The 25,197-nt window shown below is 47.0% G+C and overlaps 1 protein-coding gene across 5 annotated transcripts in view; it reads right to left on the reverse strand.

Moving 5' to 3' along the window:
- Positions 1-6,218: 6,218 nt before the first annotated feature.
- The window catches only part of DDX31 (DEAD-box helicase 31), a 48,724-nt gene continuing 29,745 nt past the window's right edge, over positions 6,219-25,197 (reverse strand). For 3 of the 5 annotated variants that reach the window (XM_064523792.1, XM_064523790.1, XM_064523791.1), the window contains 3 exons: positions 22,061-22,172; positions 16,907-17,087; positions 6,219-6,641 (listed from right to left, as the gene is read on the reverse strand). In XM_064523792.1, coding sequence (XP_064379862.1) covers positions 6,494-6,641; positions 16,907-17,087; positions 22,061-22,172 — 441 coding nt within the window. In that variant the 3' untranslated portion in view covers positions 6,219-6,493. Of the gene's footprint in view, positions 6,642-16,906; positions 17,088-20,322; positions 20,466-22,060; positions 22,173-25,197 lie in introns of those variants that run through there. The other 2 variants (XR_010392390.1, XR_010392391.1) reach the window with 2 other exon arrangements.

Below are 25,197 nucleotides of genomic sequence, written 5' to 3' on the forward strand. Positions count from 1 at the left end.
GCGCCGCCGAGAGCCGCCCCGGCCGCCCGGCAGACGCCCCGGGCCGGGGGCCGCCCCCACCGCCGGGGGCCGCGAGCAAGCGACAGACTCCCGCTCACCCCCCTCTATATGTATCTATATGAGACACCCCCACTTTTTTAATATATAACGAATGCAAGAAGTAAAGGACAAGGTCTGGCGGCACCGGGGGCCGGCAGAGCCCGGCCCCCCCCCCCCCCGGCCCCCGCGGGACACTCGTCGCCTGGGGCCCGTTTTGCCCCCGCAAGGCAGCAAGATGCTGCGGCCCCCGCTGCCGCCCCCCTCCTGGGACTGCAGCACGGGCAGGGCCGGCCCAGGCCCCGGCCCCGGCCCCGCCGAGGGGGCTCCGGCGCCGCCGGGGGGGGGATTCGCCTCTCCGCCCCCACCCGGGCAATTACCGGGGGGCCGAGGGGCCCTTCGCCCCCGCCGCTCGGGGCTGCCGCCCGGACCGCGCCGGCCCCAGGGAGCCCCCGGCCGCCCGGCCTCGCCGCTCGGGGGGGGCCGGGACTCGGCCGGGCCGAGCTGCCCCCAGGGGCCGCTCCCGGGACACCGGCTCCACCGCCGGGCAGGGCCGCGGGGGCCCCGGGCTGCTCGGCCCCCGCCTGCCGAAGCGAGACTTTGGGACGTCCGTAACTCCAAAAAAAAAAAAAAAAAAAAGCGGCGAAATGTAAATACCGTGCGCAAAATGTATATGAATTATTTATTTGTGAACCCTAAGGGCGTATTTGTGTAAGTGATTCTTGTCAGTCTGTACCCGGAGCCCCGGCGCGGCCGGGGCAGGGGGGTGCGGAGGGGAGCGCTGCTGCGGGGGCCCCGCAGACGCCCGGGCTCCCGCGCTCTCTCCCTCTTTTTTAAATGTGGAAATAAACTTCTTTACAAACAAACGGGCCTCGTCTCCGCCGGGCCTTTCTTCCCCGAGCGCTTGTTGAGCCGCCGCCGAGGGAAGGGAAAAGCAGAGTTTTCCGGGCTCCCCTCGAAGGCGGCCGCCCGAAGCCGCCGGGGGGTCCCGCTCCCCGCGCAGCGCCGGCCGCGGCCCCAGTGCCGGCATGCGGGGCCCCCGGCGCAGCCCCGCGCACCCGCAGCCGCGGGGCTGGTGAATTATTAACGCTCATCTTAAGTGTATAATTGCCTAAGTGCTTTAAATGATCGCTTTGGAAAATGGATTGTTTCCACCCTTTAAAAGTGTCGCTCATCTGGCCGCAGCCAGCGAGCCCAGCAGCTGGTCCCCGGGCCAGCCTGGGAGCGGCCGCCGTCTCGGGGAGCCGACAGATGGGCTGCGGGCTGAGCCCTGCCTGCCCTCCGCCGCCCCCCCCGGCCCTCCGCAGCCGGCGGCCCGGCTGTCTGCAGAGCCGCCCCCCCCCTCCCCCGGCCCCGCAAACCCCCCGCTCCGGGGGCTGCGGCGGCCCCCGATGCGGCCCGGCCCCGGCGCCCTGCCCGCGCCCCGGCGGAGGGTCATTGGGCCTCGGCGAAATGCAGAGCCACGCACGGAGCCCGGCCGCCCCCGGCCTTTGTGGGCCGCGCTGATCCTTTGCATGTGAATGGGGAGCTTGGTAAATCCTCCGGCCCGGGCTGCGGCGAGGAGGAGGAGGAGGAGGAGGAGGAGGAGGAAGGGGGGTCGCTCCCAGCTCCGGGTTAATGAAGTGGGAAAGGAGTCTTTCAGAGAGGCCTGCAAACAAACCCCCTCCCCGGGCAACAAACCCCGTCCCAAATCCTACATGGATTGACTTAAACCCAGGGGATAAGTGCTTTAAATTAATCTCATTGAATAAGAATGAGGCCAAACAAAACTCTTTAAAATCATATTAAAAATCTATCAAAGGACAACTTGCAGTGGGTGTGCTTTTCATTTTGTGAGCGCGAAGGCAAGGCGCATACAGCAACCTCCCTTCCATTTACACAGCAGGAATGTGAATCAAAGACATTCTCTAATATTTAATTGTCCTTGTAGCCTTAGCAGATTCCTTCTCTTACATTAATGAAGTACAAGGCTTCGCCAGACGTTTGTAATTGCAATATTTAAATTTGCCACTTCACATCTGGAAGAAGCTGTAAACTCCCCTGGTAAAAGCGGCTCTGAACCAGTGCCGTAAAGCAGCAACAGGGTCCGGTTTGAGCTGGAACGAGCGCATGGGGCGACGGGGCAGAGTCCCGAGGAAAGCGCTGCTCGGGGAAGGGTGAACCGCCACGCCGGGTCCCTCGAGGAAGAGGAGAGGGTGGAGGGGAAGCGAAGGCTGGAGCTGCCTCCTCCGGGGAGCTCTCAGCAGAGTAAAGCAAAGCAAGCTTCCAAATAAATCAGTTCAGGGGAGACACCACACGCTGCAGACTCTCATCAGAGAACCTGCTACATGAACAACGTCTTCTACGGGAGGATCTCGGCTGCCTCAGAAACCGCTGAAGGACCAGCCCTACCCCCAGCTTGCATGTGGGGACAGAGACTGAAGTCCAGTGTCCAGCTGGAGAGGACGGCAGAACCCGCCAAGCCTGGGTCCTACTCCTAGAGCAACCCCAGAACAGGGGGAAACTTTTCAGAGCAAGGCTGGAGAGCACTGCTCACTGCTCACGGGTACAGAGGCTCGTGCCCGGTGGGCATGACCCTGGCAAGTCCTCAGGGACTGGGACAGGCTGCACTGGGGTGAAATTAGATAAAGCAGAAAAATGGCTTGGTTGAGGAGGGGCATCGATCCCATTGAGAAAACATGTAGAGGACTCCACCAGTTCTGCTCCAAGGATTACTTTCTCCCGGGGTACAGTGTCTCCAACACACAAGCTGTGAATGTTTGGTTTCTGTCAACTCCAGGCTCTGGATCTGAAACATCAGCAAGTCAGTGCAGCTGGGCTTGCCAGGACCAAACACAGTCCTGGCTCTCAAGCCTCTTCTGGGCTTTTACCCAGTTTGAGGGCCATCTTCTGCCTCTGCTGGTATAGTTTTGAGCAGGACCACAACACTGAGGACAGACAAGGAGCTAAATTCTGCTTCTCTGACACACCAACATACACAAATGCAAGAAATCAGCAGAATTGCTCTGCGCTTCTAATGGCTCTCTGTATTGCCAGTGAAGTCTCCTTCATCAGCACAGATCTGACCACAACAAGCTCAAGCACGCCGGGTTTTTTCCAAGGCAGAGAGTGGGAATGATCCTTTAGGACTGTCAAGACCACGTGTGCAAGGAGCTGTAGCCCTTGCCAGACAGCACTTCGGACGCACCAACACAGGCATTTCTACAGAGGCAGAAGGATCTCATCTGCAGACCCTCCTACGCACCTTGTTTCTAGCTATTTTACAGTTTTTCTAAACACACACACACAAAAAAAAAAAAAGCCAAAAAGGAGAGTCCAGAATAGTCATGACTTTTCCCCCTCTTCCCCCAAGGCTTATGGAGAAAACAAGCTGATGTGAACAGGGACGTTCTGCCACTTGCTGTCCTAATTATTTGGTGTTTCTCTGCAGTGGGGGTACTAATGTTAAAGTCTCTTGCGTTGGATCTAGACACCCTCTGGTAGTGGGTTTTCAACGGTGGCCTTTGTACCAGGGTTACCTCCTTGCTCTTCCTCCCAGAGCCTTGCAGCATGAGCGCAAGATGTTCCAGCTGCACAGGCAGGGCCACATCTGGGCCAGGGCTCCACTCCCAGGAAGAGCGCGGCTAAGCCAGGGTCTAATTCAAGCATGGAGCTATGCCTAATCCTGCATCAGCAAAGTTACAGACACACAACTGTGTATCAGCTGCGGGAGTGACATGCAGAAGCTCAGCACAGTCGGCCAGCCCCGTCCTGGCCAGCGCAAGGAGAGCAGGACGTGGGCTCCTCTTACCGGCGAGGGCCACGGCGCTGACGCGGGGACGAAGGCGCATGGCCCTGCCTCAGGGAGCTCCCAGCTGAGCAGACACGGAGCCAAACACAGGCAAAAGGCACGAGAGCCTCCCTGGGGAGAGCCAGGGCTCCAGGCCCCCAGAGCAGGGCTTGGAGGGGCAGGAAGGAGGGCAAACCCGAAGGGACTCCAGGTCTGACCCACAGGGAGCTTTATATAAGAGCTCCCTAACACCAGTATTTCCACAAAAGCAAACCACACCAAAACCAATACCTGTGCAGTCAATGCTGCAGCTGCACCCAGCTGATCTGAACTCTGCAAAGAGCTGACCTCCCCGTCCTTACACGCTGCACGGGCAGGCTTGCACCCAGCCGAGACCCACACAACACACACCACATACCTCAGGGTGAGCGGGTGCCTCCATCTGCTCTATGCCGGGGCTGTGCCGAGGGAACCCACCACCACGACCCTCTGCAGCTTCTCCGCATTTGGGTGCTCAGACGACCCAGAAGCCTCTGCAGCAGCCCCAGGCACCCAACCTGCCTGCACAGCTGATGGACCACCGCAGCTCAGCCATCCCTGCTCCACGGTAAGAGCAACAACCTGCCCTGGTTTACTGAGGAGATGGTTTGAGTTGAGTTCCAACCAACTCCAAGCCTGCTAAGTTTATCCTGAATTAGGTAGGGGTACAGTGATAAAACCAGCTCAGAGCAGAGTGGATCTAGAGCAGCTGAAGTGTAAATATAGGCAGAATTTGGTTCCTGCTCACCTAGCTGCAATTCAAACACAGTTGCAGAAAGGCCTTCAAGTTCATTATGAGCAAATTAGGCTTAGCTTCAGCTGTGCAGGCATTTCTTTTAACGCTTTCTTTTTTCTGTTTTAACAATCTCCTCCCCTTCTGTTCCATAAAAACTCCAGAAATCCAGACCTATCTGCTAAAAGATGGTGAAGCTGAAATAAAAAGGCATTCCAGGTTAAAAAAAAATTAATCACTTGTTATTCATCATAACCACTTGTAGCATTACATGCCTAGTTAATACAGAAAACAATAAAATTTCCTAAAGTCTGACTGATGTGCTGTTGGGCTTTATTCCTATTACTATGAATTTGCCAATAGCGCCTATTAATTCATATGTGACAGTCAGCAAGGAGAAGGTCATATTTTTCCCCCTTATGCACAAGATCAGTTCTTCCCAAACTTATACTCTCTGCATCACTCTCTCTGAGTCATTTTCATCCTCAGGGGTTTCTTCTCTGTTTAAGTTGACATTTGCCTTAAACCTGATTGCCCTTCCAAATAGTAATCTTAATAAAATCAGGTGGGCTTCATTGTTTTTTATTTTAATCTAATAAATGCTAGTAACTCTCATTCTCTCTGCAAAACCATGGTTAATTTTATATTGAAGTATTTTAAACATCCTTCCTTCTCAAGTGTTCAAAACCATACTGCATTAAAACCTGCAGCACTCTCTTCGGCAATTGCCTGGGAGGAACAAAAGTCATTTTGGTTCTCAAAAGTTACAGTCAGTTGAGAAATTAAATACTTTTGCACTGATTGCTCTTCTCACTCCTTAGCCTGACTCACTATGGCCCAATACTAAAAAAAAAAGAAAGAAAGAAAGAAAGAAAGAAAGAAAGAAAGAAAAAGGCAAATGGGGAAAACCAAGAAGTGAAATCCATTAGCTTGGGCCATACTCAAAAAAGCAAAGCACAAGGCCTAGCCAGAACACAAAGACCGTTGATGTTACAAAGCCGGGGTTACTGCTGGCAAGTGCCAGCCAGATTCTGTGAGGGCTTTAACGTTCAGAGAGGTGAGACAATTCCTTCATAGACTGCATTACATAATTAGGTATGACAATATGCTGCAGGCAAAAGAAAAGTTTGGAGATTGCTGGATTCTACCTCTGGCTCCTTCTGACAGCGACGAGGTTTGTTCCTAAACTCGTAACTTTTTTGGCATTAAGTTTTGTGCCTGCGAGTTCTGCCCCAGAGGGACCGTGCACCGTTACGCTGAGGAGTTCTGTACAGTCCCACCAGGCTGCTGAAATCAAGGAGACCACTTACAGGTGGCAACATTTGACTAATGGTCAATGCCCAGGGACAGACCTTGCACCAATGTACAAAGGAGAGGAGAGAAGGCGGCTGCAACGTGGCTGCTTACCTGAGAGAGGAGCAGAAGTGCCCCACGGGCTAACAACAGGGAAGAGCAGCCTCCTCTCCTCTCCTTTTAACCCTGCACCTGGAAACACCTACTCCACCACTACTTTTTCTCTAGTTAAAATTAAGCAACCAAACACACCCCAGAGTGTTTCTACAGATCTTTTAAATAGGAATGCTTCTCCTTTCTTAACAGACTTGTCTCACTTCAATATTAAATAGACATTTCTCCAAAAGACATATTTAATCTCTTTTATTTTCCTTGCAAAGAAACCTTAGAAACATGATACATCTTCAGGAAGCTGCATTTAATTGCAGCAGTGCAACAGGACATGTCTGGATTCAATTCCATTTGGACCTATGGAGCAAGGGGGAGGAGGCTGAGATCCCCCAAGATCCCTCCCGTATTTGCCTGATAAATTGAAACACTCCTCAGTTGATTTGGCAGGTCACCCTGACCCCCAGCTGAGGCACTCCAGCAGGTTTCACAGCAAACGACTGGAAGGTCCCGACTTATGTTGGAATCTTCTGGTTGCCAGGTTTTCTCTGTTTTTTCTTCTTCTTGACCTTGGATACCCCAGTGTCCATCCCACTGGAATATTCTGATCGCAAGATCTCAGCAAGGCGACGTTTGCCATGGGTCTTCTTGAGAAGGTCAGACCTGGGCAGAGGGAAGAGAAGAGGAATTAGCATTCCCTCTCTCTCAAATGCTGCTAGGTGGGTTACTTATTTTACAGCTGTGGAAAGTGACATTTGCGCATTAGCAGAAGAACAGCTTCCTCTTCTTGAGGCTTGATTTGAAATTCTGTCTCATGCAAAATTAGATATTGTTGTGACAGGTTTTCACAAAGGTGGCAAAATATCATGCCGTTTTTAAAAGCAAGCCTTTGTTCTGTACAAATGCTCTTGCAGGGGCGGTGGGGAGAAGGAGGGAAGGTTTTGCGCTGAAGGCTGATGAGTTAGGTGACACAGCAGTTAGGTTTTTTATTATTATAATAATTTTCAAACAGCCTTAAGACACTGAACAATGGAAACATTTTATAAACAGAGCTTATATCCAGGGCTTGAAAACACAAAAAAACCAAACAAACAAGCAAACAAAAATTCTTTAAAGAGTGTAAAACTACCAGACTCTTCTCTTGCAGGGTCCTGCAGGTATCACATGCACCTTACAGCCTTCCTCTCCAGAGACCGGCTTTTGCAAAGGTAGCTGCATTTTGCCCAGCCACCACACTCCAACATGGATCTCCCTGCAGCCCTAAACTGCTGGCTATAAATATATAAACCACTCAGCATTTTTCCCACCACAAGTTCTGCCACTGTCTGCTCTGTGACCTTGGGCAAATCCTGTCCTCATTCCTGCTGCTATCACCCTCTCTTATCTATTTAGACTGCAACTCTCTACTGCAGGACTTGTCATTCCCTACAGCGTTCCCATAGCCCTGAGCCCAATGGGGTATTCACATCTATTGGTGTCTGCAGATCCAACACTTGTGTTTATTATGAAAAGCCAGAAGAGAGCTCAAAATCTTCCAGAGAAGTGAGCAGGAATCTTTCTGCCCCTCTAAATATGATGAGGGGATTGAACAGAAGTCCCATGTCCACTCCATGGACATCAGCAGTCCTAGAAGGTGCTGCCTTTCACAGTTCCTTCGAGTGGCCAGAAATGTGCTGGGGATTACAAACAGATAGAGCATTCTTGGCTGAAGCAACAGAGTAATTAATTCAACAGGCCAAATACACAAAGAAGGAAAGGAGAGTGAATCCTTGCTTGGCTGGCATATTTGCTCACCTCCTTTTCTATAGGTTGTTTCCCCATCCCTGTGTAGGTCTCATGGCAGGCGTGGGTTTGGAAGGAAGGATCAGAATAAGGAGCAAAGTGTTACGAATTACCTGCGAAAGAGGGTTTCCCTAGAAAAGGAAGCCTAGAAGGTGCAGGGGAGAAGACTCTGCTACCTTTGGTGTAATCCCCACTCTCACTCTAACTTGCCGGGAGCCATTTAACATCCAAGCTCTGCGCTGGTTGAAGGGCTGGAGACTGGACAGACTGGAGGAGTAAGATGCACAGCTTCTGCCCTGTTGGAGCCCACAGAAACTAAGCCAAAAAGATAACAATCAACTCTAAAAGGCAACCTTAAGGCTAATGAAGTAAACGTGATGTTCATAAAACCATACCTGCAGTACCTTCACACGAAAACGTGCCGTGTTAAACTGCCTTCCTGAACGGTGTAAGCTACAGCAGCAAGGAGGTATTGCTGCAGGTGCGCACACAGTGCCAGGTCAAGGGGTGCCCTCAAACGGCCCAGCTCTGCTGGTAAAACTACATAGGGTGGATCTACAGTTGTATCCTCTTTGCTCAGTCCCCTCCATCACTTGATAAAGTTTCTCTTTGACACTTTCATTGTGTCTCCAAGCATTTACTACAGTAATTCGAGGGTTACCAGGCAACAGATCAGTTTACTTAACAACAGGGAACTATTTGCTGCTAAGGACAAGTAATCCACCAGTAGCTGCCGGGCTGAGTTTCAGCTCAGCAGGAAGGTTGTCCAACACTTTATTATCAATCAGGTGAAATCATTGCCCAATTAGTAAATCAATACCCCCTGCTATGGTGATCAGCTGTACACAGAAAAGCAGGGATGCGGGAAAAGGGGAGGTTTCTCCCTCTAACCAGGGCCATGGAAATCAGTGGAGTTATGCTGTGGGACCTATGCTAATCACTGAAAGGAAGGGGAAAAAAAAATATATATATATATATATTGCTGCAGCTGTCAACCACAAGATGCAAGAGCCACAGGCAACAGTGATAATCTCTAGTGAGAGCACATTGGGCAAGTGCACTAGGATCCCTGGCCTGATTCTGAACCCTGCTATGTTGGTGTAAACCTCTAAAATCCCCTCTCTGCTCTACTGGTGAAAGTCTCTAGAGCTCTGCTAGAGCAGTCAAGATAACAGCAGTGAGGAAAGGCGCCCTGTGGTTATGAGACAAAGCCCCAGAGAGCTGGAGCGAGACCTTGCTATTCTCTGAGTATTCTTGGGCAAGGTAGTTAACCTCTTCATCCTTCATGTCCATTCTCCTGCCTCATAACCCAGGATGACTGTATTTTCCCTGTTGCTGAAGGCTGGTGTGATGCTAATATAACAGGTGTGGTGATACTGGATACTGTGGCAAAGAGCTTCACAAAAAGGCTTGTAAATATACGATAGGTTCTGTCTGTGTTACAAATGCATGTTCCCATCACTGGGCAAACACATGGACTGTCAACTTCTCTTTCTGTGATCTCATGTTTAGATATCACAGAATACCGAGCCCTAATGAGAACACACCATGGTGATAACGGGCAGAGAAATTCACAGCCCTTTAAATTCCTCCTTCCAAAAGCAACCAACAGCACCAACACATGAGTTAGGAAGAACCTGTCCCTGAACACAAGTTACTTGGCTTCTCTGTGTTATTGTCCAGCGCACTGGGTGTTGAGTGCTGTGACACACTGGATGCCGGGCAGATGCACCACTGGGCTCCTCCTCCTTTACCCTCTTACTCTAGATATGGGGTACTGAGACTCCCATAAAAGGCATACAGGAATTGGTAAGAGGAGCTGGCAGCGATGAGTTAGCATCACCTTGTCTTCAGCTGGGGGACACATCACACCTCCACTTGCAAGGCCAGTGCTTAACCCTAGACCCAAGCACTGCTTTGGGCTACGTGCTCAGCCCTGCCATCACCAGCCCCCAAAAGACAGCGTCCCAGATAGGTGTCCCAGCTCTGTGCTGTTATCAGCATTGCCAGGTGTCCCAGGCATAGGCTAAAAAATGGGTCACCCCAGGGTCCATGTAATCACCTCGTTATCAAGGGAAGGGAAAGATGCATTGGATAGAGAGGGAAGACAGAAAGGCTAATAGTTGCTTGGTATGGTCTGAGAAACCTCCTCTCCTCATGGACAACAGAGCAAGGAATAAAAGATTCAAGTTTACAGCTGCCTGTGCACACCTGTAATTAAATTTCAACCTCACAAAAGCTTGTACCAAGGGCCTCTGCAGAGAGACAACAAGGAAACAGAGGAGCAGTCCCCATAGGACTTTGTTTTATGCTGAAAGGCCAGGAAAGACCAGGCCAGAGCCAGATTTCTAAAGACAAAAAAGCTCTGCCCTCCTCCAGAAAACTGCCATCCTGGAATAATTTAGTCAGTCTTTAAGCACAATGAGAAACTCATGAATCTTGCTAAACACGTCACTGAATGATAAAGAGGTGGGAGAGGAGCCTCTAGGAGAAACAAGAGGGAAAAAATGTCCAGGGAAGGGAAGAGAATACAATTCTTCTTTCCTCTGCTGGTTTCATCAGCTTCAGCTTCCTTTCACCTTCTCCTGCAGAGCCACTTGCAGAGCGCTGCTCCCCTTTCCCCATCCCACGCAGGAGCCGCAGCGAGCAGCAGAGGTGCTGGCATTGCCCAGCCCTCTACCTCCAAGGAAATCTAATGCTATGAACTGGTCTCCTCTTCTGGTCCCTCAACTCTCACCTCTTTGCTCTGCTCAGAGTATCATTAAAAATCCTGGGCAAATCTTCATTCACCTCATTAAAAAATCCAGGCAAACGCAACATGGGTAATTAGCCTGAAATCCTCTGTTGTTTTCAGCTCTGTCTTCTGCTCCACCACATGATACTAACTCACCACTACGTCCCATCTAGCTGACATCCTTGATGCAGTGCACCTTCAACACACTCAACTTCTGACTTCCACGCATCTTGGGCAACGGATGGCTTTGTGAGTGCTGAAAACATCATCATTTGCATTCCATAATCACTAACAAAATGCTGGAGTAACAGAATCAGGGAAACCTCAAACACGAGGAACTATACTACAGCCCAAGAATACCAGGACACATATATTAAAATAAGATTTGAGAATGTTCAACATAGCTGAGATCCTACAGACAGCTCCAAGGCACAAATGGAAGAGGAAGCAAAACATACCCAAGCTATTCTGTTTCTGTATAACTTCTCATTCATCTCTCAAGCACTACAGGTAAGATCGTAAGAATGATTCAAGTTTCACCAGCTATTTTTATCAGATTAAATGTGTTACAAAATGCAAATTATGCTCCTGGACGTAAAGACTATCAAACATTCAGGTGTGAAAGGACTGAGTGGCAATGGTAAGAAAAGGAATGAGTATCTGAATCCATTTTTCATTTTCAGTTCCATATTCGAACATGTATGTTTTTGTTTCATTGATATGTTTGCTTCACGAGAGCTCTTCATCACAAGCTGATCTCCAAGCCAAAAGCTCCTACACACCAGTTTAATGTACCTATACATCCATGGTTTCTCGGACATAATTTGATAGCTCAGGAGATGCCTGTGATGGTCTTTTTACCTAAACAGTGAGCAAGTTTGTGCTCAGGGACTTCTCCTTCAACTTAGTTGGCACTGCCAGTTGTTCCTTTGTCTTTAGAGACATGAAATGCTGGTGCAATGCAGTGCAGCAGGTGTGGTAACCTTTAACCAACTCACAATGTCTGCAGCAACCAAAGGAGCTCCTAGATTGCTCCAGCTGAAGAAGAGGGAGTATAAAGTCCTGATGCACAGACCTAGAACTCATGGTGTGTCTTTGGAGGAGAATGAAGTAGGCTGTTTCATTTATCAGAAAACATTTCAACATAGATCGCACTATCAATCTGCCTGACAGCATCTCCAACAGCTCTTTGAAATTGTGCCAGCAACAGAGCTGGGTTACCTCTGGGCCAAGGCTGCTGCAACACCTGCTTTTTCTACTTACAGTGTTGGATGAACCATCTGCAGCCAATGCAACACTGTTCGGGTTGGTTTTTCTGTCGTTTTTTGGAGGGTGGGGGCAAGAAATTTATCAGCAATCCTACACTGCTCTCGACAAGTCAACAGATGGGCTAGGCACTGTTATCAGCTGATGCAAATACCAGCTTGGGAAGATGAAGGAAAATTACTACCCAGTCAGACCAAGCATCGAGTGCTGTTCCAGTACAGCCAGAGCACAGCAGTCTTCCTACCAAGACGTACTAAGCAGTAAAGCCCACCTTAACGAGTACTGAAGTCAGTTGTATTTCAGCTATATAGAAAGAGGAAGAACACAGATTCACTACCATCCCCTGGTCTGCACTCTAGGCAGAAAGGATGAAAGTGCCACTGGGAGGCTGGTGACCTCCCAGGATTCCTGCTTCTGTGAGGCTCTTTCCTGACCTAAAGGACAGAATACATTTCAATTAGAAAGGGCTGCTTGTTCTGGGTGGGTACCAAAGAGCACAGTTTTCCAACTCAGTGTGCAAGTCCTATTATTTCACTAAAAGATGGAGCAAAGGCTCTGTGCTGCAGCTGTAGTGGAACAGGACAGCAATAAAGGGCATTGCTGTGTGCTCATAACAATCACATGGATTTTACAATTATAAAGCTTTAATCTCCTAACAGGACTTTGGTAACATCGCAATGTTGTAAGTAGGACTCATTTGTGTCCTTGAACTGCCTTCGTGAGAAACAGTGAAGGCAATTTTTCCTTTCCCAGCAGGCATTTCTTTTCCTCCAATTTTTGGATCCCTTTGCACTTCAGTGCATAAGTCCATGCTCTTACCTGAGGTCCAGTTTAGCTTTCTACAGCAAAATGCTCAAAACAAGTGAAATTCCTGATGGGCAGAATTCCAAACTTGCATTTTGACTAATTAAGTGATATTAGAAAAGCTGTAAATGCCACACAAAAACTGGCAGGCAAGCTGCTTCTAATGATTAGACAATTGCTGTGCAGGGAGACCCAGCTGCAGCCTTGATTCGCAAGCCCTGTCATTAGAAGCATTAGTCTTTTCAAGATTGTCAATGCCAAGAAGTTCAAAGGTGGCATCAAGAATACTGGGGAGGGGAGAAGGTGAAAGGCTACCAGCTTTCACCCAAAGAGGACTGCTGCCGTAACCATGCAGAGGAGGACATGCTGGATTTACAAGGTAAATCTCCCAGCGAGAGTTCATCTGACCACTAATGCTGAAGAATTCAGAAGATGAATTAGCACGATCCTGCAGACAAAATTTGAAGGGCGTGATGATGTTCATGTTCAGAGCAATGGCAATGCAAGGATGATGTAAATCAACTCCCTCAGACAGAAGCATTCTGGAGCACGTTATCTGGATCCCATATTAGTTAAGAGTTCAGCTTAAACTCTGAAGTGCCAGGGAATTTTCACATTAACTATACTCATTTTTTGCACCTGTTGTACCAACTATGAATATTCTTTATACCCATACCTAAATCCAACCCTTCCGAGCATTCCTGGCTTTAGAGACATCCTGCAGCAATGAGTTCCACAGAATCTATTGAACTTAAAGACTTCGCCCTTTCTTTGTAATGGCACGATTTCACGAACACGGCAAATTAAGCTGTGACTCTCCATTATGGTGAAATCCTTTGGGAACATACTCCAGTCTTCCAGAGAAATCAATAGGGGAAAATAGACCCTCAGTCCTCCAGAGAATCCCATAAAACCCCTGTGATCCATAGTGCAAAATACTGAGCAGTACAGGGATGCTAGGTGGAACAGCAGCAGGTCTTCGGCATCTGCATTGTGAACGAGTCAAAAGACACGTCTATCCGGCAGGCAAGCTACTTCCTGTGCACGCTGCTTCGCTGCAGGAAACGAAAGACAGTTAATCCCTCAATGGAAGTGGGATCAGCTTCCTTGCATCTACCCTTCAGTAAGGGCATGAGCACAGACACTTACTAAGCTGATGTGCTGTAACTTAATATACAGTGTCTTGTTCATGTGCTCATCTCTTAAATAAATACAGCATTTCACCTCTCAAAAAGATCACGAGCGATTATTTTGCCATCTTCAGATCAAGTTTTGCAAGGACCACAACAGCTAAGGGGACGGTCTGTTTGCACAAAGAAGTTTAAAAAAAATGCATGAAAGAGAGCGGTTTCACATGCGCATTGAGCAGGAAAGGGCTGCTTCCACGTTTCAGCACTGAGAACCGCCACACACCTGGCTGCTACGGCTTCCTCTCACCTTCCCCAAGCAGGCTCTGTAAGGGGACGGTAAGCACAAAAGGAGATTTGAAAAGAAACGAAAAGTTTTCTTTGTCTTCTTAAGGAAGCGTTTAATGATCCCCTTTACCTCGTTTTCAACCTGGGCTGCCTGCTCTTTATTCTCTGGGCAGGTGCTGAGAGATGAGGCTTCAGTGTGCAGACTGATTAAAAACAAGTATCAAATGTTTGGACACAATGTGTAATACGACCACCAACTCTCATGGCATCACGTGAGAAATATAATTAAAAAGATTGTTCTGTGACTGTGCTGTTATCATTTCAAGCCTTGCATTTTACAATTAAAAACTATTTGTCTTCTAAATAGCAAGCTAAATTCTGCTCCCTGCTTTGTCAGTGTGAAATCAAAAGCAATTCTCGGTAAATTAATTGCACTATCTTGAATTTATGCTGACAGAAACCAAATTTGAATCTATACTCACTTTTTTCTAAACTATCCTATAAATACTAATATATCCTCTCACTCTCTCTTTTTCTTTTTTTTTTTCCTCCAAGTACACGTAGAGAAAGTTAATCAGAAACAAGTTTCATAGGCAAGAACAATTGTTGCATGACACAACTTTGGCTATTTTGCAGGGCCTTAACTTTCCAGATGCTCCTGGATTTGAAATCTGGAGCCTGAGCCGTGACGAACCTGTACAAAGTCTGCCCACTTTCCCTGAGCTGCAATTATACACTCCACGTGCAAATGAGCTTTCAAATCATTCTCAGACCATTTGTTCTAAACACCTCCACGTCCCCCCAGCCCCACGCATCAGTGCATGAACTACTACTGTATCTTGAGCTTGTCCGTACTATAATGGGATGAAGACTTGGGGAGGAGGAATGCCGTCTAAAAGAGGTGCACGACAAGGGAAAAAGTAGCTCTAACAGAGTAGCAACATCACAGGAACAGAGAGAGGCATTGTTGCAGGCCAAGTAATCCTGTGACACGCTACTGTCAGTCATAGCTTGACACCCTGCTGGGCCAGCAACACATCAAAGCCCACCCCATACCATCTTACATGCTCTTTATCAGCTAATCAGGCTATTCTTCCTGAAATAAAGCTCCGTTAAATCCCTCGCTCACAGGGGCATTCCCATCCTGTTGCCCATCTGCTGGTGAGGGTCAGCTGAAGCAGGAGGCAGATCCGTGGCCTGTCCCTGGTGGCTTCTCAAAGCAGGACAATGCTGTCTCCAACTTTTTATTTCAAAATCCCTTCCCCTAGCTTTTTTTCCCCCAAGATCTGTACATGTGCAGGAGATGTCACCAGCCCAGGAACCATTACGTGGATTAGTGCTTTAATTGCATGGCTAACGTTTGCTAATGGAGTTTGCAGCAACAATTACACAGAAAGAGTCACAACTGAAACCAATAAAAGAAAAGAGATTTTTTCCCCCCTTTGAATGCAACCATTGATTTTACAGGCAAGCTAGGAGTTTGTATTCTGCTGTGGTGCCAGGGAGGACAGTGGAGTCCTTATTTTGTAATCTCAAAAGAGAGAACCATCTATTTTGTGGAACCAACTCGAAATAGCTAGGATTGGATATACTGAGCACTGCCAGCTCCACTGCAAGCAGAGAAGCGCATTCAAGGCTCAACTCCTGCAGAAGCATCAGGGTATCTCAGGCTCCTTACACAGGAAACAAGGAGTACACAGTACACAGGAGTAGACCCTGTCCACACACTCAAGGGGATAGACCTGTAACTCTAGGTCTGCTACAGACTCTCCCTGGGAGAGATGCCACATGACTTTGCAGAAATGCTTTTGCCAGAACCACTAAAATCTAAAGGCAGTAGAGCACAAGCTTGTAGATGGTTCATTCCTACCAAGAGATCTGCATTTTGATTTGGGCTTGTACAAACATAACTGCAGTAGATCATTTAATAAATGAGAAAAAAAAATACACTGCAGTCCTCCCCTTTTCTGCTGGTCCAAAGCTAATGTTGCCAATGCAGAATAGGTAGACCAAGCTGCAGCTGGCCTTTCTAAAAAAATGGGCACAATTTGTCCCATGGCCAACCTGACAACCAGGAAACTGCTGGTGGAACTGCAGGAGAAGGCCCGCAAGAGACTGTATAGTGCAGAAAAGGTGATAAAAAGGGCTAGAGGAGGCCACAGAAGGCCTTTAAAATATAATAAGACACATACTTTGCTATGAAAGCAAAGAGAGGGTGACGTGGTGAAAAAAGATAAGGCAGGAAGATTATTTCTGTGCAGTGGATTGGAACAGATATAAGAGGGGAGAGCAGCCAGTATCTGTCAAGGCCAGGCGGGACAAGATTATCCTGTGAGATAAATCAGCACCCATTTTGGCCATGACAGCAAGACTGCTGCTGGGAACTAAGACCTGTGCAAGAAAAAGAACCAATCCAATATATGCAAAATCTCGCATTTTGCTCTGGAACATTGCCTATATCCTTCCTTATCCCTCAAGATAGCTCTGGAGAGAAGTATAAATAAATAAAAATTAGGCTGTTTCTGCTTATAAGACTCATAGGAGCTAGCGTTTTTCAAGTACTCATAAAATGGAAAAGCTGCAGCAAAAACCAGGCTAGTCTATATATGTGCCTCTCTGCACCTCCTTCAAAAAAAGAACATCTTTATCAGAAGTCAAACTACAAAGTGAGCTGTTTGTTTTTAAAACAGTGTTCCCACTCAAATGTTCAACCCAGTTGGTTTAATAATAAATGCAATTTTTAGGCTCTCTAAAGCCTTTGGAAAAATGGGGAATGAAACAACAGCTCAGAGAGCAATACAAGCCAAGCCAGTGGCTCTACATGGTTTAGCCCCTCAGGAACAATCGCATGTGATCTCTTGGAGCAAGCACATGAACCTCATGGAGCCAAGCAAACCGTGGCTTGTAACATGGCATCCCTCGCCTACCTTTTTTGTCTTGCTTTGATTTTCTTCTTTAAGCCAACAGTTGGAAGAGCGCTCAGGTTCTGGGGAGCATCCCTCAGGCCAAAGCTCTTGGCCACGTGACCCAGGTGGAGAGACTTGATGTGGAAGATGTGCTTGAGGTTTCTGGGGTAGGTGGTATAGGCACAAAGGAAAGACTGCAGTGCTGGAAAAAAAGAGAGCAAATTTTGTTTGCTGCTGCACTTTTATATATATATATACATACACACTTTAAGATTCAGCTGTTCCAGCTGAAAGGACATTGGTCTTGTCCTTTGGGACACCTTCTGGTCAGCAGCTGGTGGGAAAGGTTGGTATGTCAAAAATCTGTGAAGGTTGCGTAGTACTAGTACAATCCCACAAGCAGGAGAAAGGTGGTGGAGAAGGGTTAGGAGCTGAAACAAAGGTACACTACGTTGCATTAGGTTTGCCTCTTGTAAGCCTGCCCCTTCTGCCAGAAAGGGTGATGTTTATAGCACATCTCACAGGAAGAGTTGTTAACATCTACTGGTAGCAGATAGGGGGAGAGAGGGAAGAGATACAAGGGATGAAGACAAGGAAAGGGAAGCATGGAGGTGGGATAAGAAGATTCCTCTGATATTACAATCCCAGTAGTCCATGCATTTTTCACCAGTTACCAGCTAGTCCCTTATAAATATCTGAGAGCTAGAAGGATTTCCTGACTCCTCATCACACTGAGAACAGAGCTCACCTTCTCAAAAGGGAAAAAATAATAGAATAGTGTGCAAATTTTCCTTCATGTCTTTATATTCCTGTAATGCCCTTCCCTCAGGGCTCATTGCTCTAAAGACAATCATCCACTAATATGAACACTGCCACTGCTCCTCCATGTACCCAGAACACTAACTACACCTGAGTTGTCCTCTCTGCTATGAGTAATAGAGGGACTTTTCGTAAGGAGACTCTTCAGCCCAGAAAATGCCTCCCTCCAATCCCCTGTTGCTCCGCTGCTTGCTAAACCTCCTGTGCCCCCCTAACCCTCACTCCAACTATCACCTACATCTCTTTCCCTCTCAGCCCCTGATAGCGGCAAGCTCTAAACTCTAACCTCTCCTGCCCTTGCCTGTTGAGCCACCAGACCAGCAAGTTTGCCCACAGCTTAAGTCTAATCTCTTGGCAGCAGCAGGAGATTGGAGTTTATGAACAGTAATAAAAATGTCATTTTAGCAGATCAGCTCCTGGAAGGACCCAGGGAATCCATCAAAGCTCTGTTTACTGAGTAAAGCGAACTCCTTTTCCCAATCGATAAGAAGAAAAGATTGAGGTTTTTTGCACCTTTTTCCCAATTTCACAATGCCACTCTTTTAGAGGCATCTGAACCTGAACAGACCTGTGTTTTCCCCAAAAGAGAATGCTAACTTCCATATGCCCAGTCTCAGTGTCTCATCTGAAGCCCATCCCTCAGAGGAACTGTAAACCAGCTCAAATGCTCTCAAAAATCCAGTTCTGCTGCTTTTTTTCATAAAGTTATCGGTCAAATTCAGACCTCCTAAGAGAAGGTATGACCCTTCAAAAGGAACAATATGCACTTGCTCCTGCTCTGAACCTGCTCCAGTCAGAGCTAATATAGCCATCTTTCTCAGAGTATTTGAAATGGTTGGACAATAAAGATCCTGTTGTTGTGAAGGCTGAGCTCACCTCCCACAGTTCTTCAGATAGGAAAGGCTACTGGTACCAGCTCCACAGCTCAGAGTCAGAGAATCCAAGTCTCAGAGGTGTCTCCCGCCTCTGAAAGTCCTGACAGACAACTGCCAGATCCAGTCCTGAGTCAGAGCACCGAAAACCAGAGCGTGCTGCGAGGGACTAATCCAAACCAGAACAGCCCTGCCGTACCCAGCAGGTCAAAATCTCAGCTCATGGACCTGTCCTACCTCTGAGGAGCTCAGAGCTGCTACGGTTCATTATAGCACTGCAGATCTGCACCCAGGAGATTTAAATAAAGAGGTTTTGGGGTGGGTTTGTTTGTTTTAAAATCTTTACTATCAGGTCTCTAGTCCTTTCAATGTTGCCAGTCACGTTTGTAGGCTTTTACATGCAATTATGCTGGCTACTTATTAAAAGCTTTTTTGTTTTTAATTAAAAGCTAAAACTCTTTTATAATTCTGAGGATCCAAGAGATTGAGCTTTAAGAAAACAACTCAAAAAGGCTGGTAACAGTGCTGGTCAGGCCATATTTCACATAAAGTGTACCTCATCTTAAAGCCACAGCAGCAAACTGCTTGAGCTAGTATATTTTTTGTCACATTAACGTGAGTCTAAAGCAATTTATGCTGGCCTGGAATGGGGGTTGTTTAGATTTGCACTGATATAAGAAACCTGGGCATCCCAGTTTTCTTTAGGTATTGCAGCTATGGAAAGAGGAAGGAAAAGAGAGCTACATAGGATGGATGTTAGTTAGGTTTGCTTGCTTTCTTTTTTTTTAAACAGACGTCAAGAAGGTAATGAGCTATGAAGGCAAGACAGGTGACATAACCTGTTCACCACGCTCTCAACTGGCAGCCAGTTCTCAGCACTGGCCCCGAAGCGCAGCCTCGGCCGAATGGCTGGATAAACTGGGCAGAGCACAGCCATATTCCGCCTCCCACCCTACCTCCCTGCTGATCAGCCGATCGAGTTTGAAGGGCAGCGCCTTCGCTGAGCCATTCGATCCAAGTTTGGAAAACACGGGACTAGGAGGCGGGAGGGGTGAGTGGGCAGGGAGCCACTCGCCTTTTGAAAACAGGCTGCAATCAAAACACTGCTTATTAACATTGACTAGGTCAGAAAATGGGGAAAAAGAAAAAAAGAAAAAAAGAGAGGGAAACAAATGCATCTCTGGCACAGTTTCCAATTGATTGTCTGCCATGAAAGCAAAAGCCAGCTGCCATGTTAATTATTCATGATGCCTGGCGCAGAGGGGAGGAAGAGGGGGCTTATGGAAGCCAGTCAGCAGTGGAAAATTTGCATATGTAGATGACAAAATAGGAAAAAGAAAAAGAGGTGGAGTGGTCCTTGTGGAACACAAATGGGATGCACCAAATTTCAGCATTTCCTGACAGATTTTCTCTATTTCTTGGTTGTGGCTAAAGAAGTTATCAGCACTCAGGTCAGCAACAAGTGTGTGCGTGTGTGTGTATGCGTGTGGATGCGTGCACCGTGACATACAACGTACAGAGGGAGACCAGAGATGTTTTCTGAGTGTGACCGAAGCCATTCAGTTGTTCTGTCACAGCCATTTCACATTAGAGGCTGGCATGGGGGTACGAGGAGTCCCAGGGGAGCAACAAGAAGTTCATACGTGCAGAACCAAGGATTTGACTGTATTAGTCAGGTGCTTTGAGATCCTGGACTTAAAAGTGCAGCTGGAAGTCAGACAGCACCAGTCACGTAGTACAAGTCACCTGAAAACAGGGGCAGGCAAGCAGCTTACGCAGCAAGTCTCCACTGCCTTCATTGCAGGGGCACGGTATTTCAAAAGCCCGAGGAAAAATCAGCACCGCAGCCCTTCAGGGGGGTGAGAATCAGTACAGCGACATGCAACAGGCTGGGATAAAGCAAAGAGTGAAACAGTCAGATTCCAAATGCCTCTCCTGTCAATATGGGCCTGCATCATTAAAAGCGTGCAGAAAATTTGGGGGCAAGTGGGTAGTTATATTACCACCTCTGGTCCTTCTGCTATGCCATCACCCAAGAAGTTAGTACACCATTCAGAAAAAAACCCCAGCATCTCTGATCTCTTGGGAACAGATCCAAACACTTCTCTTGATTACAAACAGTGTTAATGAAGAATTTAAGTTCTACCCTGAGAACAGCCTTTCCTAATCCAGTTTATACAGTGCTACTATAGGCCCATTTCCCTATTTTTTTTTTTTTTGGATCACTCAGTATGTGATTTATGTAACTTAGTTCATACGGTACCCTTGTAATACATAAGTACACCTGCTCTGTGCGTGCAAGTATTTGTAAATAGAAATGATGTAGACTGTTAAAATCCATCTCGCATAACCCCTCTCATCCAAACCTGATTGCAAACTGCAAAACTGCAATCAACAGGACATTTGCTAAAGCTAATACAGCAGGATTTGACTCAAAGTGACAAGCGAGGTGCAAAAGAAAACAATCAGGAAGGAAGACACATAACAAGAAGAGACTCAAAAAATAAAAAAAGGGGGGGGAGGAAGGGCTCTAATCCTACCTACTCTGAGCAAAAGTGGTTTAGTCTCTTGCACGGAGAATTTACATTTTGTGAACTTCTCTCAGTATTTAACGATCAAACTCTAATTGTCAAGGACCTTCAAGGCCAGACCTCCAACACTGCCACCACAACAGCTATTTGGTTTTTGGGTGCAGCCCAGATCAGCCTGGCAGGGCAGCAGAACAGCCACGGAAGAGGGGTTCCTACACTGCACCATCTTTCTGGCTCCTCTCAGGAGACTGCTTAGGGTTTATTCTCCTATCATTTCCATGGCAAGTTTTTTATCTTTCTCCATATCTAGGACACTCTGGATTTTCCAAACTGAGAAGCAGAAGGGAAGAGCTTCTTGCACTGCTCATGACATCTGCTGAGTGTCCTGTTTGGCAAAGATTGGAGATCAAATCCCAGATTGGCACCTAGCTACAATTATTATTAAATCCATCTCAGTTTTTCCTCTTCTTGCCTTTTTGCTGTGTGTGGTTGCTCTCTCTTGTCCTTCTCCCACCTCACACAACAGCCTCCACTCCAAGAGCCTCGTCTGTTACGAGCTGCTCCCAAAACATCCTGTCTTACAGGCTCCGAATTCATCCCTGGTGTAAACCGAATGCACCTAGTGGTGTTGCACCAGGATGGGGTTAAGCAGGTCACCTATGACCTTCCCTGCGTAACACACGCACCTACTTGCTGATGTGATTGGGTCAGAGCCCTCGGATGTGAATCCTACCGAAAGCCAAGATTAAACCTTATTTGCACGTAATATGCGAATGCAAGAAATTAACATTTAATATCATCACAAAGCCTTCTGGGCCTTTCCCAATCCCCTGTAGAGCCCAATGGCCCCAAAATGTTTCTTCCAGGCCTTTTCCCTGAAGCCTTCCCCTGGAGGAAAACCTTGGCAGCGTGTATGAGCCCTTCTGGAATAAGCTGAAAAGAAACGCACTAACCTTTCTTTGCCCACCGGACGGTGCCCTCGCTGGAGTGAACGTAATTTTCGAATTTTGTCTGCAAGACCGTGGCCCGCTCCCGGACTTCCTGAGGGTTTGTGCCACAGGATTTCTACAAGGGCGGTGGGAGGATTAGAGGAAAGAGAGAATTTGAGTCAGGAATAATGAAGCAGTTTACAATAGATTTAATAACAGTAAAATCACACAGTAACCACCCAGGGGCCAACAAAGGTAATCCTCTCAATATTACTAGAGGAAAAAAAAAAAGTATAGATAAAGATGTTAAAGTCAAAGCAGCCAGTGAGCACTGCCTGGTGAGGAGAGCAAATCAGTTTTAATTTTGTGTTTTCTAACATCTATTACGTATATTTTTCCCTCACTTTTTTTCTTCCTCAGACTCAACAGGCCAGATACTACTGCTTATTTCCAATGGATTTATTTGGAGTAATTCCCCCAGATTCTACACTGACGCTGCTGAGCCCACTTTTCTATTGGGAGTTTTAGACTGAGGCTGTTATAAGTTCCCCTGAACAGCTGCACTGAACATCTGGCCTGTTCTTGGCACTAATGGGGCAGGAGATCTACTTTCATCTTCAAGCTCCAAAAAACAGACCACACTGAATTCCTGCGAACAAAGCCAACCAAAATGCCCTTCTCACTCTTGATGCCTGCAGGAAGTTCACTCACTGTCAACAAGTCATACCTGACTGTAATTTGCATCACGTGGTTCCTCCAGAGTAAGACAAACCCCTTGCACCAAAGAAATGACAGAAGAAACTTCCTCAGACCAGAAGGGCAATGTTGCATGTGCTCAAGCCTTCCCATGGTCATACCAAAAGATTTAGTTCAGGGAATGGAAACCAAACATTATTGGGAGCAAACTATTACTGGGAGGAGAAAAGAGGCTGGCTCCTTGAATTGGGCTCAAAGCACTTGGGCAGAGGGAGGAAATGTAGACAAGAAAACAAGAGAATTTTTGATGGAAAGCTGACAGAGTACAGAGCCAAGCATCCATAGATGTGAATCTCTCCCAAACAAGGGCCACAGTTCTTAAAAGCTACTCAGACAGGAACTAGCATCCAAGTCTAAGGGTGCCGGATCCAAGGCAGTACTTTGCTACTGCTCAACCCCTCAGCGACAGGCCCCAAACGCAGCCCAAGCTCCCTGCACAGTGCCCTCTTCTGAGGTCAGGATCCACAGCTTCCAGCCACTGGGTTACTCCTCAACGAAGCAAACACATGTACGGACTAAACTCCTTCTTGCTCACCACCTGGTCCAACCGCCTATCTGTGTCTCCAGCAAAGACAATAGTGGATATTTTAAGGCTACATAAAGTGTCTTCCAAACTCCTGGTCTCTGCTACCTATCTCCCAAAGCATCCAAGAGAGACTGACAACACAGGCTGTCTCATAGCCGTGTTTTAGTTTGACTTAACATGCATCTATTAATCAGCTGAGCTGGTCCCCAGTCAAGGGGCCTCTGTAAAGGTTTAATAAACTACAAGTGGTGCTGCCTCCCCAAAGCGGACACTCGCTGTTGTGACTAACAAGTTTCCATTGACGTGAAACATAAAACTTTCTCCCCCACTCCCCGCTCCTCCTAGCCCCCATCACTTTTCTTTTGTTAAGCCTCCTGGCAGCACAAAGTGTCACCTTCCCAGCGTTTTTTAATATGAATGTGAAATTAGTGAGGTTTGCCCTTTCCCCTGGCGGACAGAATCCTCTGTTATTAAAAAGTAAAGCACTTTAATAATGAAAACTTTTCTCTTTTTCCTGTGTTTTAACTGTTTAAAATTAATGAGAAGGGCATAACGGTTGTCAAAGCGATATTGAAAGCCGGGTAGCCAGGACCGAATAAGCACGAAAATCCCTCCAGAGTGTTAAATAAACAGTGCTTCAGCCCCCTCTGAATCCCTCTGTTGGTTATTGTATACATTCTGTAACAGCACTCAGAATAGATCTGAGCACCGGGGAGGCAGAAAGGTTTCAGAATTCCAATAAAGGCCTCAAATTAAAGACAGCCTGGTGCGAATTCCAGGAGAAAATTAAAGAGACCTCAAGCTTAAGTGACAGGTGACTTGCTTCTGTGTCACAACTGTCAGGGGATTTAGTGATAATATGGCAATATATTACAAAGGACTTTTCTTATTCCCCCCTTTAGGTTTCAAAATGAGGCATCTCTTCTTCCTGGTGCTGGGGGGGAAAAAAAAAAAGTAAGACAAAAATGAGGGATAAAAAACTAGGTGCATAATTTCTAAAGTGTGAGGTCAGTGCAAGAGAAATAAATGAAAAAACCAAATGGCAGGAAACATAATGTACTCAGAAACCAGCTTCTCCCCTCCTCCCATCTCCACCTTGTCTTTTATCCCCTTCTGCCCCTTGAGACAGATCTCATTTTAAAATTGCCCCCTAATGGGCATGAAAAAGCCTGTGTTTGATTCCTGCCTTCCAGGGAGGTTCATCTAAAAATAAAAAAAAAATCTAAATTTAAAACTGACTCAGAGCCAAACTGTGAAAATAAAACCAGCACACCACGTGAGTGTCTGGACAGATCAAATAAAGCGATGCTACTGGAAGTCTACTGGAAGCCATCCTGTATGCTTTACTCACACAAGCAAGCTTTAATCCTCCCGGTACCCTGGTCTGGATGAATGGGACAATTAATCTGAGACCCTTGCACATTTTTTCAAGGCCCAAAATATAAAAGTCTACCCCAGAGGTCTGCTTGATCTTCTCTCCACCTAGATGAATTTGTTACACCTGTTAAGCAACAAGCGTTATTTCCGTTATGGAGAAACAGTTGGGTAGGAGAGCTTTTTCTACCTAGTGTTTGCTTGCAATAAGAACCTATTCTGGCAGATCCCTGAACACTACCATAAGGAATATGACTAATAACAGTATCTATAAGGTAAAAGAAGAAACGGGTGTTGTTGCAATGCTATTTAGCCAGTTCAAGACATCAGGGGAAAACAAACAAACAAACAACCGCCCACACATCCCCGCTCCACCCCAAACTATATTAAAAAAAGATTCGGGAAAAAAAAGTTACTTCCTTCAGAAGAAAGAAACTTCTGGTTATAAAGACCGCAGCTTTTAGGTCTGAGAGGTTGGGATAGATACTGAAAGTCTCTGGTTTCA

The sequence above is a fragment of the Dromaius novaehollandiae genome, chromosome 20 (assembly GCF_036370855.1).
Source record: "Dromaius novaehollandiae isolate bDroNov1 chromosome 20, bDroNov1.hap1, whole genome shotgun sequence".
NCBI classification, from domain to species: Eukaryota; Metazoa; Chordata; class Aves; order Casuariiformes; family Dromaiidae; genus Dromaius; species Dromaius novaehollandiae.